The sequence below is a fragment of the Hippopotamus amphibius genome, chromosome 7, assembly GCF_030028045.1.
Source record: "Hippopotamus amphibius kiboko isolate mHipAmp2 chromosome 7, mHipAmp2.hap2, whole genome shotgun sequence".
NCBI lineage: Eukaryota > Metazoa > Chordata > Mammalia > Artiodactyla > Hippopotamidae > Hippopotamus > Hippopotamus amphibius.
In genome coordinates, this window is record NC_080192.1 from 110,426,805 (window position 1) to 110,446,533 (window position 19,729).

At 50.2% G+C, this 19,729-nt stretch overlaps 1 protein-coding gene across 3 annotated transcripts in view; it reads right to left on the reverse strand.

Annotated features, from left to right (window-relative positions):
• Positions 1 to 19,729, reverse strand: part of TTC7A (tetratricopeptide repeat domain 7A) — a 122,709-nt gene that overhangs the window by 87,447 nt on the left and 15,533 nt on the right. For 2 of the 3 annotated variants that reach the window (XM_057740788.1, XM_057740789.1), the window contains exons 3-4: positions 17,663 to 17,831; positions 837 to 967 (exon numbers count right to left, since the gene is read on the reverse strand). In XM_057740788.1, the coding sequence (XP_057596771.1) occupies positions 837 to 967; positions 17,663 to 17,831 (300 nt within the window). Of the gene's footprint in view, positions 1 to 836; positions 968 to 17,662; positions 17,832 to 19,729 lie in introns of those variants that run through there. The other variant, XM_057740790.1, reaches the window with a different exon arrangement.

A 19,729-nucleotide genomic window follows, 5' to 3' on the forward strand; every position in this document is an offset into this window, starting at 1 on the left:
GACCTGCTGCAGCTGGTTACTGTTTGAAGGTTCCGTTAGAGAGCAATGGTAAAGTACTCAGAGTAAGCGGTGCCTGACGTGAAAGCAGGGCTGCAGTACCTGTCAGCAGTCTCTCTGTTGGCTATGGCTGCCTGCACCCTCCCCCTGCCCCATTAACCCAGGGGCTCCAGTAGGGAGAGCTCACAGTATGCTGCTAACACCTGGAACTGCTGTCCTGCAGATAGTTCATTCAGGCCCTCCCGAAGCAGAAGCTGGGAGAAGAGGAGGCCTGAGAATTTCCAGACCCCCATGGCCAGCTCTGCCAGCCTCTGCAAGGCTTTTATAATGGGCCGCCTCCCCCGCAGGGGATCCAGGAGGGAGCTTCCGGAGCACCTGAGAGCTGGGAAGAGTGTCCCCAAGGAGCGGCCTGACTGCACCCTTCCAAGGGAAAAGTAGTGGGCAAATGGCTGAAGCTCTCTAAATCTCTGTATTAAACAGGGATAAATATAATACCTACTCAACAGACACAAACAGGGCTGTCACATTTTTGGTTGTACAAGCTGAGCTCACCAAGGGGGGTCCCAGCCACTCGCAGATGGCGTGGCGTCTATTTATTAAAACTGTTTTCTGGCAGTAGAGTTTCATGCTAACAGAATCAGGATACTGTAACGACGTTTCCAATGGATAAAGCAGAGCATCTTCGGGGCAGGTGGAGGGTCCTCTTTTCTAATTTGCACAAGCGTGACCTACAGTTTTAGCGGCGGGGGGTGGGGGGGGGGAGGAGGGGAGGTGTTTGCATAGATACAGGTGCTCAATAGAGGGCAGTGATGACCATGGGGCTATGATTCCCAGCTCACCTTCTCCAATTCCTGCAGGAACACCTGAGCGATCCAGGAGGCCCTCTCGAAACAGGTGATCACTTCCTCCTCCCTCTCGGTCAGGCGGTGGCGGGAAGCGATGGAGTTGGGTAGGCGTTCCAGGGAGAGGCCTGCAGGAGGAGGGGAGCACCTCAGACCTGCCCTGCTCAGGGGGCCCACCAACTCCAGGCCCCTCCCAGGGGCCCAGAGTGGGCTCATCTGAGGAGACCTTGGAGCAGCCAGTGGGAGGCGGAGGTCCTGGGAGGGGAAGGAGGCGGCTAAAGCGAGGATGGTATTAGCAGCGGCTGGGATCAAGCGGTGGGCAGACAGCAGGCACCCATGCCCCATGAGGGGAACCACTCTAGCGGCACCCCACGCCCAGCTCCTGCCTGGCCTTCGAGGCAGCGCCTCCAGGAAGCAATCCTGACCCCTCCTCCCAGTTGCTAGAAGAGACCCCTGCCCAGGCACTCACCGTGCCTACATCATGGAGTGGTGCTCTCCCCCAGTAGTTCAATGTAGGCAAAATGAGTCTTTTTGGACTGCCACAGTCCCCAGCACATGGTAGATGCTTGATTACACAGCATTTATATGCACCCCTCCCATGGAACCAAACAGTTTCTACTTCACCTACATTATGCGCTCAGATCCCAGGTGCCTGCAGTGGAACCTGCTGTTTTTGCGTCCCTGGCAAGCACGTCCCATTCTTTCAGCAGCAGCAGAACCTCTCTTTCCCTCTGAGCACTCACCTCGCAGCCTCAACCCCACCGTGGTTCAGAAGACGAAGACCTTGCCCCACCTCCAGGGCAGGCATGTGATCTAGGCTGACCCACCACCAGTGCCACAGTGACTGGCTAAGGTTGTGCATGTGGCCTGGTCTAAGCCAAGAAGACCCGGTCCCAGGATTCTTACCCCTTCCACTGGGCTTGTTAAGCTGCTAAGAGGCCAGCCTGGAAATGTCTGGGAAAGCCTGCCTGAAAACGAAGCTACATAACGTGAATGTCATTAACATGATTGTACACCTGAAAATGGTTAGGATGGTATAGTCTATATTGTGTTTTTTTACCAAAATTAAAAAAATTTAAAATATAAAAGCATAGCTCTAAAGTAAACAAAACAAAACAAAAAACCCGAAACTATAAGAAACCAAGAAGGGAAAGTTGTAAAGGGAAACAACTATATTTATGTCTGGTTTTTTTTTGTTTGTTTTTTGCTTTTTTTTTTTTTTTTTGAGACAGTGAAAAGACTGAATAAACTCAGTCAAAAAAAAACAAACGAAGTCTACACAGAGCAGAGATGAGACATGATGGAAAAGGGCAGATTTCTAAAGACAATGTTTGAACACGTTGCCTGAAGCACTACCCCACCCCCCGAAACCTTCCAGTATATGCACCAATAAACCCCTTCCCCCACTTTTTCTCAAGGAGGGGAGGGGTCAAAGTCCACTTAAATTGTGTTGCTGTCTTTTGCAACTCAGTCCTGACGAGAGACTCCTGTCCTAGACTGCGGTTCTCAGTGGGCAGAATCCAGATCGTTCTCACACAGTACTTTACATGCTGAAGGTGTTCAAGACGAACTGACTGAAGGAAGGTGTAAGAAGAGACTCCTCAACTCTCTCCTGCCCTTGGGCCCCAACATCCAGCTGATGACCAAGCCCTTACCATTTCAAGCCTCCCCTCCCCTTCCCTTCTCTTATCTCCTTGTTTCAAGCTTTTTCTTTTGAGTGGATGACCACCTCGGCCTCCTAGCTGGCTTCCCTGCCTCCAGTCTCACTCTCATCCATTTTGCTTACGGACCCCAGGGTGACACGTCTAAAACTCCACTGCTTTAAACCCTCCAAGGGCCCTACAGGGTAAGGTCCAAACTCCTAACATTCCATACCATGCCCTCCAAGATCCATCCCTGTCACCTTCCAAGCCTTGTCTCTCACCATATGTTATAGATCGAATGTTTGTGTCCCCTTGAAAGTCATATGTTGAAAACCTAATGCCCAAGGTGATGGTATGAGGAAGCAGGGCCTTGGAGAGGTGATTATGTCCTGAGGATGGAGCCCTCATGATAGGGATTCGTTGTCCTTATAGAGGAGACCCCAGAGAGCTCCCTCGGCCCTTCTGTCATGTGCGTGCAAAGCAAGAAGTTGGCAGCCTGCGACCTGGAAGAGGCTCTCACCAGAACCTGATCATGCTGAGGCCTAGACCTTGGACTTCCAGCCTCCAGGACTGCGAGAAATAAGTGTCTGTTGGGTGTAAGCCACCCAGTCTGTGGTGCTTCGTTCCCGCAGCCTGAGCTGGCTACGACACCATACCTGCTGCATCCACACCCAACCTCCTGCTCCCAAATGCTGACCGTGCTCAGGTTGCTCCTCCCATTTGGAATGCACCCCGCACCCCACCCCCCAGAGGCCACCCAAAATTACAGCTCACCTCCTGCCACTGAGTGCCACCTGCTCTACAGAGCCCCCCGACACACCCTGGGATAACCAGCCACTCTCTCCTTGGGCCCTGGTCTACACTTTCTGTATTCCTGCCCCACCACGTCTTATACTTCTTTGTTTACGTGTTTGCTCAGCCAGGCTGGATGCTCCTTAAAGGCATCAACCTTATCACGTTCACCTTTCTACCACCTGGAGCACAGGAGGCACTCAGCAAGCACCGGCGGGCTGAAGGGACAAGCCTGGTCGTGCCTGACAAAGTACAAAGCACTCTACAAACACAAGGTAAGGAATTGTTGCTGTTCTTGGCTAGATCCCAACTCAAGTGGGTTCAGTGGCCTTGCCCTCTGCCAGGCTGGGGTGTGAACAGGTCCAAAGGTCGGGGTGCCTCGGCCTGGGGAAAGGCGGGCACAGACCGTGAAGGCCCTTGCTCAACACACACACTCGGGTCACCAACTGTCAATGTGCCTCCTGCCAAATGACTCATGACCAGGAGGGGACTGAAGGGGGGAGGAGGAACAGAGGGAGCCCTGGAGGAGACACAGCAAGGGGGCAGGAGAAGGCTGCTCTCTGCTAGGCTGCTCTCTGCTCGCTGCCCGTGCTGGCCCAGGCTCTCCTGCGAGCTGTGCACCCCGCAGGACGGCAGGACATAGAATCTGTTCAGGGCCAGGCCTGGAAGCCAAGTGCAGACAGCAGGAGGGCACAGAGAGGGTCTCCTGTGACACATCCTTGTGCCCCCTGCCCCCGAGATGTGCTGTTGCCTGGGGTCCCTCCTGCCCCACCTCTGGGCCCAGAATTGGGATGGACCAGCTTCAGGCTGCCAGTCCCAAGCCTCCGGTGGGCTGGCCACGGCAAAGCAGTGAGTTCATTCATTCCTTTTGCTCCTAGCAGGAGCCTCTCCGCCGTGCTTCTCCGATAATTCTAAATTCCATCCTCCTTGAAAGCTCACAGCAAAACCACCTCTCCTCCGAAGGCCTCTTAAGTCTCCTGATTTCAGAGCCAGCAGAACATTTTAGCTGTGTCTCCTTTGCGTATGTCTTCCCCCTACGCTGTAACCATCCTCTCTGCCCATTTCTGGTCATCTCTGCAGCCAGCGAGAGCAGGCCTGGTGCTTAGGGAGTGGGTGGACGCACAGATGAATGCACACGTTCACTCATGCCAAGTGTAGAGGCCAGCAGGGTTTCTCCCTCTCCAGCTAAAAAATGGTTCTTGCAGAATTCATAAACAAACTGTGGCATATTTATACAATGGAATACACCTCAGAAATAAACTAAAGGACACATTCTTGATACATACAACACAGATGAATCTCTCAGAACTTACATTGTACAGAAGAAGCCGGATATCAAAAAGTACAGGCCGTATGATTTCAGTTATATGACATTCAAAAAAAGGGCAAAATGATAATCTATACTAACAGAAACCAACCAGTCATTGGCTGGGGTGGAGTTGGGGAGGGGATCCATTGGAAAAGGACCTGAGGGAATTTTCTGGGCTGATGGAAATGTTCTTTGTCTTTATTGGGGTGTTGGTACATGGGTATCTATACTTGCCAAACTCATCGAATTACACACTTCAGATCTGTGCACTGTATAAAAATATATCTAAAAATAATAAATATATTCCCTTTTTAAAGGAAGCAATTATGATTCCAGAAAACTAATGAAGATCAAAGTAGAGGGGCTATAGTTGTTGAGATGGTGGTCTGCGAAATAATTTCCAACATACAGAGGACTGAAAAGGTTCCTGGAGCTGGCAACAGCTCTTCCTAGTGAGGGTCACAGTCCAGTCATTCAGTTCCACCCACAAAAAGAGGCTTCTTCGCCTTCTATTTGCCCTTTGAGTCACATGAAGGTCCATGTTCCTGTCCACAAGTATCTGATGGGAAATCCAGCGGGGCCTCCAACCCTCGGGTTCCTTCACGCTCTGCCCTGTGTATGGGTTTCTGCCCAAGTGGCCAGACCACAACACTAGGTCCACGATGGAGACGGGCTGCTCCTGAGCCTCCCCCAAAGGATCCCAGTGGATCCCAGCCCTGCCGAGCGGGCAGGAAGCCAGGGGCTGTCTCGAAGCACCACACACGGCCTACGGACTCCCACTGGCAGAGGGACCTTCCTGTGAAAACGCTCAGTTCCATGAGCCAGGGGAGGTCCCCTTTCAAGAGGCGCGCCTGCCTTTTCTTTACCTCTGAACGTTCAGTTTAGAGGCAAACAGATCCTGGCACAGCCAGCTCAACACCCAGGCTGGTCCCGGCCTCATCCGTCTCCGTGAGTCATCACATCCCAAACAGCAGCCCTTCCAAGAAGCCCCGCCCTTGGAGCCCTGGGCCCTGGACGTGGAGATGGAGAGCACGATTCTTCCTCTGTAACGGAACTTTCCAGATGAGTGGACCCCTCCCTCCTGCCCACCCAGCTGGTCTAAGAGCACAGGGCACTCGAGTGGGGTACGCCCTGTGGGGGTGGGGAAAGCGAGGGGAGGAAGAAACACAAGGCAATGCTTCAGCCCTCAGGGAGGAAGCCTTAAGGCAAGGTTGGGAAGAACTCTGAAAAATCACACTCAAAAGTGGGCAACTGCGGGACTATAAAATGGTGCAGCCACTATGGAAAACAGTCTGGCCATTCCTCAAAAGATTAAAAACATAATTATCATATGATCCAACAACTCTACTTCTGGGTATATATGCAAAAGAGTTGAACAACGGGTCTGGAAGAGATACGTGTACGACATCCACGATCATAGAAGCCTTATTCACAACAGCAAAAAGGCAGAAGCACCCTGTGTCCAATGATGGATGAATAGATAAAGAAAATGTATATCCACACACAATGGAATATTATTCAGCCTTAAAAAAGAAGGAGTGGGAGGGAGGGGATATGGGGATATATGTATAAATACAGCTGATTCACTTTGTGGTACAGCAGAAACTGGCACAACAGTGTAAAGCAAGTATACTCCAATAAAGAGCTTTAAAAAGGAAAAAAAGAAGGAAATTCTGCCATGTGCAACAACATGGATAAATCTTAAGGACATTATTCTAAGTGAAACGAACCAATCATAAAAGACAAAGTCTCTATGATTCCACTTCTATGAGGTACCTAGAGTAGTTAAACTCATAGAGACAGAAGGTAGAATGGTGACTGCCAGGGGCTGAGGGAGGGGAACGGACAGCTGTCCACCGGGTGCAGAGTTTCAGTTTTGCAAGATAAAGTGATCTGGAGATGGGTTGCACAACAATGTGAATGTACTTAACACTACTGAACTGTACACTTGAAAATGGTTACGACAATAAATTTTGTTATGTGTATTTTACCACAGCTAAAATTTTTTTAATGGTTAAGATGCTAGATTTTGCTATATTTTACCACTTAAAAAAATTGAAGAAAAAAAAGCAGACAATTTGACTCCTTGTATCAAAGTCTCTGAAAAGTGCATGCACTTTGATCCAGTAACTCTGCTTCTAGAAATTTATCCTTAAAAAAGTATGCAAAAAAAAAAAAAGCAAAAATTTCGCTTCAAGTATATCCAGTACGGCATCGTTTATAATGGGGAAAAAAAAATGAGATTTAACCTACAGGTTCAAATAAAAGAAGACAAGCTTGCTAAACTACGATAGATTCTTACAGTGAAATGCTATGATGCTACTTTTAGTGGTGATGTAGATGTATACTGGAAGCTAGTTCATAAAATACTAACTTCAAAAAACAAGTTATAAAATATATGATTGTATGAACTTATTTTTGTTTAAAACATATAAACCTATAGGAAGAAAGACTGGAAGGATATACCTCAAAATATTTATAGAGATCTAAGCCTCAGTTTCCCCAAACACAAAATAAGATCACTAACAATGCCCACCTCATAGGGTGGCTGTGAAAATTAAATTAGATGGTATTATAAAGAACAGAACACACAGAAAACACTGATGCTTGCAATGACCTCTTAGGTAGGGGTTTAGCCCTTCCCTAGAATGACAAATGAGAGATCTAATTCAGGGAGAAGAGATTCCTTCCAACACCCCTCAGCTCAAAGTGCCAACTAGATCCAGGTCTTCTGGCTGCAACACCATCTGTTCTCTCGGGCCAGACTCCATGCATCTTTCCTTACCCTCGGTGACCCACCAGGGGTTCCCAAATCTCAGGCTTCTGGCCAGCCTACAGGGGCCTGCCTTTCACGTGTGTATCCAATGGCTGAATTATAGCTGTCCACCCTTGCAGGGACAGGCCCTAGTGTCGGTGCTGGTTTCTCAGACGCGCCCCTCAAAGCGCAGTCCATACTCCGTGCCTCCAGGAACTACTCTCTGGGGTGGCCTCCAACGATGGAGAAACGGGCTGCCAGGAGAAGATGCGGGGAGACCACACCAGCTTCACCCCTCCAGCCACATGCATGGGCTCCCTCCTGTGAGTCTGCTTACCCTCCTCCTCCTTCGCATCTCGCAGCCCAGGCAGAACCTCAGGGAAGGCTTGGTAAGCACACCACTGACGCCCGCCTCCTTCCAAGATACCCTCGCCTGCTCATTCCTCTTCACCTGGAGGCCAGACTCTCACTCCATGGACCACAGTCTGGGGCCAGGGCAGCAGCACCAGAAGCGCTGACCCGCTTCCCCACAAGGCCGACGGCCCACACCCCTTTGAGAAGGAAGCCAAAATAAACAGCTAATTCCTGCTATACCAGGACTAAAACAACTCCCCAAACCAAATATCCCACCATATCCTGCCTTAGGAGCCAGCCTGGTGTTCTTTTATTTTTGAAAGTTTTACTAAAGCCATACAATCCCAGGAGAGAGCAGAAGAGCTGGGGGTTTCAGAGGCTGAAAGAACAGGGAAAAAAAAAAAGAGAGAGAGAGAGAGAAATCTTGAGGGGTAAGAAGGGAATTCGCAGATCATAACTGTCACAGCTGCTTAATGTTTTTTACATTTTTACTTTTCACAGCACCTTCACAGTTTAGCATCCCCATGCAGTATTTTGGGTGAAGCAGGGGGCATTTTCCTCCACAGCCAGGCAGGTCTTCTATCGGTCAGCTGGTGGACAAGCCCGCCCAGAGCGGCCTCCCTGGTGCTGGGCTGCGAGCAAGAAACAAAGGGGCTGGCTAGGCTGAAACCCAGGGCAGCACTGGTCTTCATAACCAGGCCCAAACTAGGTCTATAGGGCTCAGGGCAGGGCTCACGGCTGGAGAAATGAGGGGTCACTGCTCACCTCACTGCCACACCGAGCGAGCGCCAGAGAAACAGAAGCAGCACAGGCGGGAGGAGAGAAGCGAGCTGTTTGTCGAGAGGTGGACAAAGACACTGGGGCTTTGGGGGCTGAACTGGGTGAGGCTTGAGATGTCAAAAGAACACGCCCTGAAGCATCCTGCACGTCTGTCAGAGCTGGGGCTACCCCTGAGGACTCCAAACAACAGAAAAGAGGACAATTTGTAACCTGGATCCGCAAAAGCTTCTCCTAGTCTAGGGCCCAGAGCCCTCTGCTCCAGATGGACCCAGACAGCATGTTGGGCAACAGATGAACCCAGTTTTACGGGAAACAGGCTCACATATGGCTACCTAGGGCCAAAGGTCTGGCGCACCAGCAAAAGGGACATCCTGAGCCTTCCTGCCGGGCTCTCAATGCCCCCTCATTTCCCAGTCCCTCACATGCACACCCCTCTCTTAGCTCCGAAAGGTGTGAATACACCCCAATCCAAACAAGCCATCTCCATTTCCCAGGGGCCTCCCTTTGAATGTTTCCTTTACCTAGAAGGCACCTCTTCCACTCATCTGCAGCTGATTTCCCCTAAAGTTCAGCCTCACCTCTCAGCTCACCTGGGAAGGCCCCACAGATAGCTGGGTCTCACTCACTTCCCTCTCTGGAACAGTTTCAGTCAAACAAGTACTCCCTAAGCATCAGGGATGAGGCCCAAAGCCAGAATCAGAGAAAGCCAAGTTCAAATCCTCACCTGGTCACTACTGATGTAACCTGAGTTGAATCAATTCTGTCTGAACTCTGGGGTTCTGCCCTCCATACCTTTCACCTACTTTGGTAACAGGAGCCTGATTTTCCTCCGAGGAACCATTCCTCCAATTCAGACCACAAGATTCAAGTGGGGAAATCCCACCCCAGGCACCAAACCAGCAACCTAGATGCTGGTCACTTAAATTGGTTCCAGAGTGGACATGAGACCAAACCAGGTCAATAAGAACCCTCCCCAAGGTACTCTCTCCTTTTTGGGTTGTGCGTTTAGGCTGCGGGACCACATAAACCCAGAGCTGCTGAGAAGGACTGCAACACATGGAGTCCCTGGATCCAGCTATGCCTGATGCCATCTGCCCCAATGACTTACTAGTTATACAGGCCCATACGCTTCCAGTCCCTCCCCCTTTTGGTTGTTGCTTTTCCAGCTAGTTGGGGTTGCATTTTCGTCATTAAACCGTAATCTGATTATACAGAAACCAATCCCTAGAAGCATGATGTCAGAGGGACAATTCCTGAAGTTTAGGACTGGCTGAGCTGAGGTCGGATCACGGGAGTGAGGATTTTGCCATCTCTCAGCTAAGAAACTGGAATTCCAGATACTAGGTGGCAGCAATGCCAATGAAATGCAGCCTATTTTGTCCTGAGGTGAGACCTTGAGCTGCAAAGGCTGGAGCTTTAGGCTATCTGGTAGAACAATTTCAGGGTAACCAGCCTGTGTTCGGGCCCACAGTAAGACCTACGGAAAAGGAAGCTGCATTCCCAGTAGCCTTTGGAAGGACACAGCTCTGCGAATGGGCCCTTTTTGCCTGTGGACAACAGAGACGGCTGAGAATCAAATCAGACAATTAGAGGTGGAAATTCTCTGCTCCTGCTGAAGTTGGTGCTGGAAGAGGCAGGAAGACTGGACCCTATGAGGAGCTAAGCCTGGGGCCCAGGAAAGGCCTGATCCCCCAGGACCCCACCACCACCCCGAAGAACCCCGCTGTGGCTCTCATGTGCTGCTAAAGGGCCAGATGCAGCTTGGGGGCAAGGCGTACGTGCACCCCCAGCCCAGCCCTTGCTTACCCATTAAACTAACAGCTGGGGGGCTGAGAGGGGCCCCACGGCTGGTGCTGAGGGACAGAAACTTCTAGGCCTGGATCTACATCCAAGGACTTCATTAACACAGTCTTTGGCTCCAATTTCTGGCCCATGGAGATGATCTGATGCCAGTGCCAGATGGCTTATTACTAGGGAGTTCTAGAGCCAGACAGACCCCAAACAAGGCCTCAGACTGCTCAGCTCACGAGGTCATCCCAGTTGTGATGCTCCTACTTAGAAGTGAGCAGCTGAGGAGCTGCAAGCCCAGAGGGGATTCACAAATGTCCCCCCTTTGGTGTCAAGGCAGAGCTGCCCACAGAAGAGAACTGGGGGCAGCCGCGTGGTCAGGACACCATGGCCAGGCAGCAAGTCTGCTGTCCTGCCCAGCAGGCCAAGGGAGTAAGCTACAAACCCGCCACCTCTGGGTGTTTCCATTTCCTGCTTTTCCCAAACGGCAGACTTCACTGACACGACGGCCTGTCAATCCAGGGACGGGGCAGAAAAGAGCGGCACCAGGTGGCTGATGAGTCATCAGTGCTGTGCTAGCCACTGTGCGCTGCGCGCCTCCCCCAGAGCGGCTGCTTCTCCCAGAGCCACAGCACACCAGCAGCGAGCTTTGCTCACCTGCCCGCCCCTCCTTCAAGAGGAGGGACCCTAGCGGTGCATCTTGGCATCCCCAGCAGGCACTTGCTGAATCAAATGCTGGCAGATGTTACCCTCTCCTGTGGGAGCTGGGCCAGGACCTTGAAGGGTATAATGACAAGATGCCAGACCCCTGGCAGGAGGAGCAAACTGACCTCTAACTGGGGAGACTGGGCCAAGGTCGAATGAACTTGATGGAGGGAGAGAATGCTGTAGGCTGCAGCTACAACCAAGGGAGGCCTCCTGGTGGAGGAGGCACTGAACTGTGTCTGAAGGGAGTGTTGGCGCTATCTACGTGCAGAAAAGGGGTTGGTCAGCAAGGACGGAAAAGGTGAAGGGACAGAACTTTTTAGATCACGTGGACACCAGGAATGACCTCATTTATCAGAAACATAGGTTCCAGAAAGGGAAGGGAGAAGAGGGAGAGAAGATTGGGGGTGTAGAAGAAATGACCCCATCCCCGAGGGGCTTCAAGTTCCATGGGGAGACGCGCTGACAGCCTCAAGCACACGTAATGAGATGAGCAGGGCTCTGTCCACAGCTCTGTGAGAGTGGGGAGCGCTGTGGGCAGGCCTTCTGAGAAGGGCCTTGACATCAAATTATTCTAGATTGTTTTTAATACAAAGTAAGTGGAATATGTTTCCCCCAAACCAACCAGAATGGTGGTGGGGTGGTGTCATCAAAAACAGGTAGCAATCCCACTACTGGGCATATACCCAGAGAAAACCATAATCAAAAAGATACGTGTACCCAAATGTTCACTGCAGCATTATTTACAATAGCCAGGACTTGGAAGCAACCTAAATATCCACCAACACATGAATGGATAAAGAAGATGTGGCACATATAATACAATGGAATATTACTCAGCCATAAAAAGAGATGAAATTGGGCTATTCATAGTGAGGTGGATGGACCTAGAGTCTGTCATACAAAGTGAAGTAAGCCAGAAAGAGAAAAACAAATACCTTATGCTAACACATATTTATGGAATCTAGAAAAATGGTACTGCTGAACCTAGTGGCAGGGTAGGAAAAGAGATGGAGACATAGAGGATGGACTTGAGGACACCGGGGGGAAGGGAAGTTGGGACATAGTGAGGGAGTAGCATCGACACACAGCCAAATGTAAAATAGATGGCTAGTGGGAAGCTAATACGGAGCACAGGGAGACCAGCTTGATGCTTTGTGAAGACTTAAAGGGGTGGGATAGGGAGGTTGGGAGGGAGGCTCAAGAGGGAGAGGATATGGGGATATATGTATACATGTAGCTGATTCACTTTGTTGTATAGCAGAAAATGACACAATAGTATAAAGCAATTATACTCCAATAAAGATAAAAAAAAAAAACCAGGTATCTATCCATGCACCCCTATGTTCACAGCAGCACTACTGTATTCCCTATGGCCAAGACATGGAAGCAACCTAAATGTCCATCAACAGATGACTGGATAAAGAAGATGTGGTACATATATACAATGGTATATTACTCAGCCATAAAAAAGAATGAAATAATGCCATTTGCAGCAACATGGACAGACCTAGAGATTATCGTACTAAGCGAAGTAAGTCAGAAAGAGAAAGACAAATACCATATGATATCACTTATACATGGAATCTAAAATACAACACAAATGAACTTATTTATGAAACAGAAACAGACTCATAGACACAAAGAACAGACTTATGGTTGCAAGGGGGTGGGGGTGGGGAGGGAAGGACTGAGAGTTTGGGATTAGCATATGCAAACTATCATATATAGGATGGATAAACAACAAAATCCTACTGTGAAAAACCATAATGGAAAAGAATATAGAAAAGAATGTGTGTGTGTGTGTGTGTGTGTATGAACAAACTGAATCACTATGCTATACAGCAGAAATTAACACATTGTAAATCAACTATAATTTTTTAAAAAAAGGAAACTTTAAAAAAACAAAAAGCCAGACAAAAAGCAGGTATCTATCTTCTACCCTGGAATAAGCCGGGATCATTTCCTTCCCCAGGGCTGTTCCCCGGGGCTGACTTGCTTGGCCAGGGGGCAGTGGGCTGGCAGAAGTCACAGCAGGGCCATTGCAGGACCTGAGGACAAGGCAGGAGGGGGTAGACTTCCCATTTTGAACCAAAGTAACTGATGTTAACATATAAGCAAACTTTCTGAACAACTCACCCACCAGACACCACTGCCCCTGGGCTGCTTCCTCACTAAAAAAAACCGAGGGACAGTGAGGCAGGGCTTCGCCGGAGGCTGCAGCTCCTACTAAAGTCTAAAGGCTAAAGTCCCTCACGTCCCCAGGCCCACTTAGGGCCCCCTCTGGGCTACCCTCAGGGTCAGAATGACAGTGCCGAAAGCCATCTTCCCTCCTGGCCGGCCCCCAGGCTCTGCAGTAAGTGCCAGGAAACTCTCCTTTCTCAGGGCTTCTGTGCCTCCCTTACCCTCCATATCTGTACGAATGCATCTCGGAGGTTACCCCTCTGGAGGGGTCCTCTGTCACGGGCAGGACTCAAGCTTGGGAGACAACCACTGGTCACCAGTGCAAGCTCTGCTATTCACAGGCTGCACGATTGTGGGCAAGCCTCAGTTTCTCCATCCATACAGTGAGCACAACTCCCTCCCATTCTACAGAGATCCACTGAAAGTTAACCCACTAGCCAAGAAATATCAATATTTATTAAACAAGAGTTCCAGGGCAGTTTTTCTCAGACTGTAAGATGCATACACGTCACCTGTGAATGCTGTTAAAATGCAGATTCTGATTCAATACGTCTGGTGAGGGGCCTGAGAATCTACTTTCCTAACTAGCTCCTGGGTGGTGCACATGTGATAATCCTGCACCCTTACCCTCCGCCCCCAATCACATGCTCAGGTTCCAGAGGGGAAGGGTGCACGCCTCATGTTTCTGGGTATACCATCGACATCAGGTACACCAGAGGAGCTTGGAAGATTGCACGAGGAGGGACGAACTGGAGGACTGTGATAGGCAGGGGAAGGGCCCTCAGCTCTGCCCAGGGCCAGCAGGTGATGTGGGAGCAGCTGGCCATGGGACAAGCCTATTTCTGAGTGGCAGACGCATCAACCTGGCAGCCAGGAGGAACTGGAGGCAGGACCTGGGGAGGGGCAGTTCTTCCTCCAAAGTCAGAGGCTCCAGCAGGGCCCAGCTCACCTCCCAGGTGCCAATACAAGGTCCTAAAATCCAGTCCTCCACTTCTGGCAGGACCAGGTCAGTCTGAGCCCAGATGTGATACTGAGGGACAGTTTGCTCAGACAGGGAAGTGAAGCTATTTTATTTTTCTATTTTAGTGAAAAATCTGTGACTTTCATATTTTTTCTGAAGAAACTTGACATAGACAATAGTGTTTTTTCCCTTAGAGAAGCTGGAGGTTGATGTATCCCCTTATCCAATATATACGTGTGTGCATACAATGTTTCTGCACTTTAGGCAAGAGAAATCCACGGCTGCTTCAACTGCTCCCTTCTCTCAAGCTCCTGTGATGGTGTCTGAAGCCTTCCCTGAGAATCAGAAAGCATCTTCTGGTCTAATCCATGTCCCCCCCACTTCAGAGCAACGCCCAGTCCTTGTGAGTGACCCCCCGGGGACACACTGCCAAGTCCCTCTGTTCCGAAAGGGGAGAGCGTGTGCGTTGAGTGTTTTTATGTTTCTTAGGGGTAGAGACCTAGAGCCTGCTCTTGAGACACCGCACTGAGCCTCCAGGCCTGGCCACTCAGGCTCCTCCCACCATGACACATGGCCCCACCCTCCTCCCTGGAGCCAGGTGTGCCTGAGAACCCAACTCCCTGCCCCACTGGAAGGTACCAGGTGAAACCAAGGAGCAGAATCCAATGCAAGATGGTAAATAAGCTGAAATGTAACGGCCTGGCCAGGCCAAGTGCTGGGGAGCAGGTACCTCAGGCTCCTGCAGGAGGCCACCTGGCACCTGACAGAGCCTGAAAAGAGGCAGCCTGGGGGCCGGGCATTTTGGCTCACACACAAGCTAACTGACGTCTGGGTGAGTTGCTTCACTTTTGCCAGCCTAGGTTTCCTCATCTATAACCTGAGAATTGGCCTAGATCATGTCTATGTTTCCTTTCAGTCTAGAATTCTAAGCAGCACTAACATGGGGTGTTTACAAGCTCTGGCTGCCTGCATTCAAATCCTGGCTCTGCCAGCTCCAGTGAAATCCACAAGGGTCGCTTCACCTCTCTACTCATAACTCCTGGTCTGCAACACGGGAATGAAGAGAACACCTACTCGGGGTCACTGTGTGGACTGAATGAGGACACACCTGGCATGGAGCGAGGGTTTAATAAATATGTATTATTATTCTACGAACTCTTTGGCATGCTGCTGCCACCATTCTTCTTATGGCCAGAATGTTTGTGTCCCTCTGAATTCATATGTGGCAGCTCTAACCTGATATGTGATGGTGCCTTTGGGAGGTAATTAGGGTTAGATGAGGTCATGAGGGTGGGGTCTTCATCATGGGATCAGTGGCTTTATAAGAAGGCAAAGAGAGAGGGATCTCTCCATGAGCACCCATGGAGGAAAGGTGGTGTGAGGACCTAGCGAGAAGGCGGCCACCTGCAACTCAAGGAGAGAGCCCTCACCAGACACCACTGCGGCTGGTACAGGGATCCTGGATCTCCCAGCCTCCTGAACTGTGAGAAGTAAACTCCTATTGTTTAAGCCACCCAGTCTATGACATTTTGTTATGGCAACCTAGCAGACTAAGACAAGCCCCATGCTCATAAATGGAGTCAGAACCAATGACCAGCCATCCCCATCCCCTACTCTCTGTATGGGGAACCCCACCAGGTCCCCCCAAACCCAAGAAAATGAACATCATGCACACCCTGTAGGCCACGTGCACAGTCTCAAGCACACGCAGGGTCAGATGAACCTCAGCATGCCGAGCAGCAGGGTACAGGCACTGCGACAGGACAGGGAGGACAGGCGGAGAGGAGGCAGGCTAGTGGGAGGCCACGTGCAGTCCGTGGGGGGCGGGGAGCCAGCACAGCCCATGACCGAGCAGCCCACGCCAGGAACACCCGGCTCCTTACCTCCCCTGCAGCACCTCTGACCACCGGGCCTGTGTTCCCCCAAGAAGCTGGAGGCGTGCTGGAAAGAGTAGAGAGCAGGAGACAGGGAGCAGTAGGTATCGAGCCAGGTCTACAGGAAAAAGTGCCGGAAAGGAGCCCTAAGGAAGGGTGTTAGGTTCGGGGAGTCCGTGGCAGAAGTGTTTTCCAAGAGGCCGGAAAGACCCAAGTGCCAAATGAAGATCACCGCCAAGACCAGCCTGTACTGGGGGTGCAGAGAAGAGGACAAGAGAGCAAAGGGAGAAGACCCCACACACTGGACCATCCCAGATGGGCACCAGTCTGTCTGGGGTGAAAATCTCAGCAGATTTCCCAGGATGGCGTGAACAGTCTCTTAATGTGGAAAGGGACCCAGGGACCCAGGGACCCGGGGTGGACAAACAGCTCTCAAGAAGCCCCACCGGCCACGGTCAAAGGAGGCTATGCCCTGCACAGATGTCAGAGCCAACCTCCCAGGACCCAAACAAAAGAGAAAGAGGTGTGGGAGTGGGGATTCACAGTCCAAAGCCAATGTCAGACAGTGGAGGTTCCAATCCTGGTTCCACCACAAATCTCTGGGTAACTCTGGGGAAAGTACATCCCCTCTCTGGGCCTCAGTTTCCCTGTAGATGGGAGAATGTCCCCATCTACAATAGAAAAGAAGGTAACAAATACTCTACCAGTGCCAGACACCAAATCCCCACAGGGCCACATGTGTTTTTAGACTTTTCTCTGGGGGTTGGTTTGTACTAGAATAAAAAGATGATCAAACATCCAAGATTCCTGGCAACGGTCTGGACAGAGAGGCTCCTGGGACCTCACTGCCACCAAGGACCACCCCTCAGGTTCTGTGATCCCAGGATTCAAGGATACCCGAAGGAGCCTGAAGCACAAAGTATAGGAGAGAGCTTTTACTGCCATGTAACACTTTTAGGGTCAGTTCAAGGGCACTCTTTCCCCAGGTGGGCATCCACAGCCCCAGCATGAAATTCCTGCATCACTGGCCCTGTGTGCCTGGCTCCCCACCACAGCACCACTCACCCTGGCAACTGGCTGTGACCTGCCCATCGCAGGATCCCACCACTGCCTCCCTGGACTCCTCACAGTAGGTGCTCAGCAAATACCTGAGGAGTGCCAGGCTGCTCTGTGCTGTTGAGCACCTGATCTGTAGCCTACGTCAGTCACTAGTGCCAGCCTGATGACGGGTGGCACATTTTTTAAGCCTTTCTCAACCTGGTTACACAACTGATTCCTCTTGTTCATGGTAACTTTCTGAGGGCAGGTAGTACAACCCCGCCTTACAGATAAATCACCTGAGGCCAAGAAAGGTGAAGAGCTATATGCCCAAGGGCACACAGTCAGGTAACTAGTAGTCGACAGAGCCAGGGCAGGAACCCGAGTCCTCTGACCTGACATCTGGCCTGGCACCTGCTGTCAGCCAGCGTGTGCTGGCATGGCTGGTTACCCTGGCATCCACCTGGCCAGTCGGCATCTGGGCACTGCCGGGGGTTAAGTATCCCAAACGTTGCCCTGCAGGACTACCCTCAACACAGCGCTGCTGCCCTGCAGCTGCCACCTGCTCCCAGCACATGGGGGCCGGAGTGTAACAAGCTGGGCACGGTGGTGGGGAGACCCGGCTGGTGCCCACACCCACCTTTGATGACAAAGGCCTCCGCCAGCAGTCGCATCTGATACAGTGGCTTGTTCTCCACAGACATGTCATCAATCCCGGCCCGTGCGTACATGCTGATGGCATCTCGGTACGAGCCCTCCACGTAATGCAGCTTGCCCAGGATCAGCATGGCCTCACACATGTACTGCGGCTGAAAGGACAAGAACCGCGTGAGCAGGCTCCTGCCCCAAAGCCCCCACCCCACCCCCAATGGGTACCCAAGGATGAACACCTCCCTCACTGAGCCATAACAGTTTGCCTAAGACCCTGCTCAAAACTCCCCGCCTCCTCCAGGAAGGATTCCCAACCCTCAAGCACCTGTGGACAGCTCCCCTCTCTCCACACCTGCTCATGTGTGGCTCTTACATTCTTATATGGGTCCCTAACTGTTTCATATGTGTTTCTTATGCCCCCAACTAGACTGCTGCTTGCAGACGAGGCAGCTTGCAGACTGGGCCCTGACTCCTCTTTCCTGAAGCTCCCAGAAGCTTCGGCCCAAGGCTGGAGCTCAGGAGTTCAAGCATTTGTTCTTTTTTTTTTTTTTTACAATAAACCGCATATATTTAGAGTGTACAATTTGGTATCCCAGTCTCCCAATTCATTCCCCCCCCCAACCCTCCCCACTTTCCCCACTTGGTGTCCATATATTTGTTCTCTACATGTGTCTCTATTTCTGCCTTGCAAACTGGTTGATCTGTACCATTTCTCTATAGTCCACATATATGTGTTAATATACGATATTTGTTTTTCTCTTTCTCACTCACTTCACTCTGTATGACAGTCTCTAGGTCCATCCATGTCTCTCTTTATTGAAAGATTACTATGGGCCGGGAACTTTCCTAAGTGATGTATTAATCCATTAGATACTTAGAACAACTTTATGATGGAGGTACTATAATCATCCCCATTTTACAAAGGAAGAAACTAAAGCAAAGACAGGTTAGGTAACTTGTCTGAGATGGAAAAACTAAGCACTGGCAGGCCAGGAGTCTGAAGGTTGGGTTAGAGGATTTCTAAAATTTTTAATTCTAAATTCATTGAATTTCCCATGGTGGTGCCAAGGGCTCATTTAATAATTCAGTGATGATTTCTTGGGCATCTACTCTATGCCAGACATTGTGCTAGATATGGATTATATCAAAATGAAAGAAGGTTCAGAATCTATTGGGAAGGTAGCCATGTAATCTTATAACTATAGGAACTCAGAAGAGAAAGCATGGACCAGCCAGGAAATGTCAGAAAAAGTGATATTAACATAACTACCAAAGTAGGAGTTAGAGAATGACAGGTAAACAAAAGGTGAAGGGATCAGAACAGAGGACAGCATTAGCCAGGGAACACATGTGAGAGAGAATGCATTTGAGAAACGGAAAGTGTCTCCACTGTTGTGTTTGGGGAAGTGTAGAAGGCAGGAAATGAGACAGAGGCAAGATCCTGAGTAGCCTGTGGGTGTGGATTTTAGCTCCTAGTGGATGATGAGTTACTGAGAAGCTTTAAGGGAGGGAATGATAGAGTCAGATTTGTATTTTAGAAGTTGTATTCTGGCTTTGGTGTGGAGATTGGAGAGGAGGGATGTGAAGCTGGGGCCTGGGAGTCCAGCTTTAAAAGTGTAGAATTTGTTAGTTCACTCATTCATTTATGGAATTCTATTAGTTTCTTCATTCACCTGTTTAACCTGTATTTTGTGTGCTTACTGTGTACTAGACACTGTTATCAGTGCTTAAACAATATGAGTGAAGAAAACAGGCAGAAAATCTTTGCCCTTGAGGAGATTAAAGTCTAGTGTAGTTCACATATAATTGCAAGGAAGGAGTTGATGGGCTTGTGAAATATTTAGGAGGGAGAACTGATAGGACTAGTGGTTAGGCCTGAATCGTGGATTCTTAAAATAAGATCTGAAAACCCATGGAGTATCAATCCTGCGTTAACAGAAAATGATCCCAACAACTGAGAAGGGAATTGACCACTCAGGAAAGCTGAGGGAAGGTAGTCAAACTAATTTCATGGGCACAGGGGATGGAGTGGGGAGGGGTTGGTGGCCACTGGGAA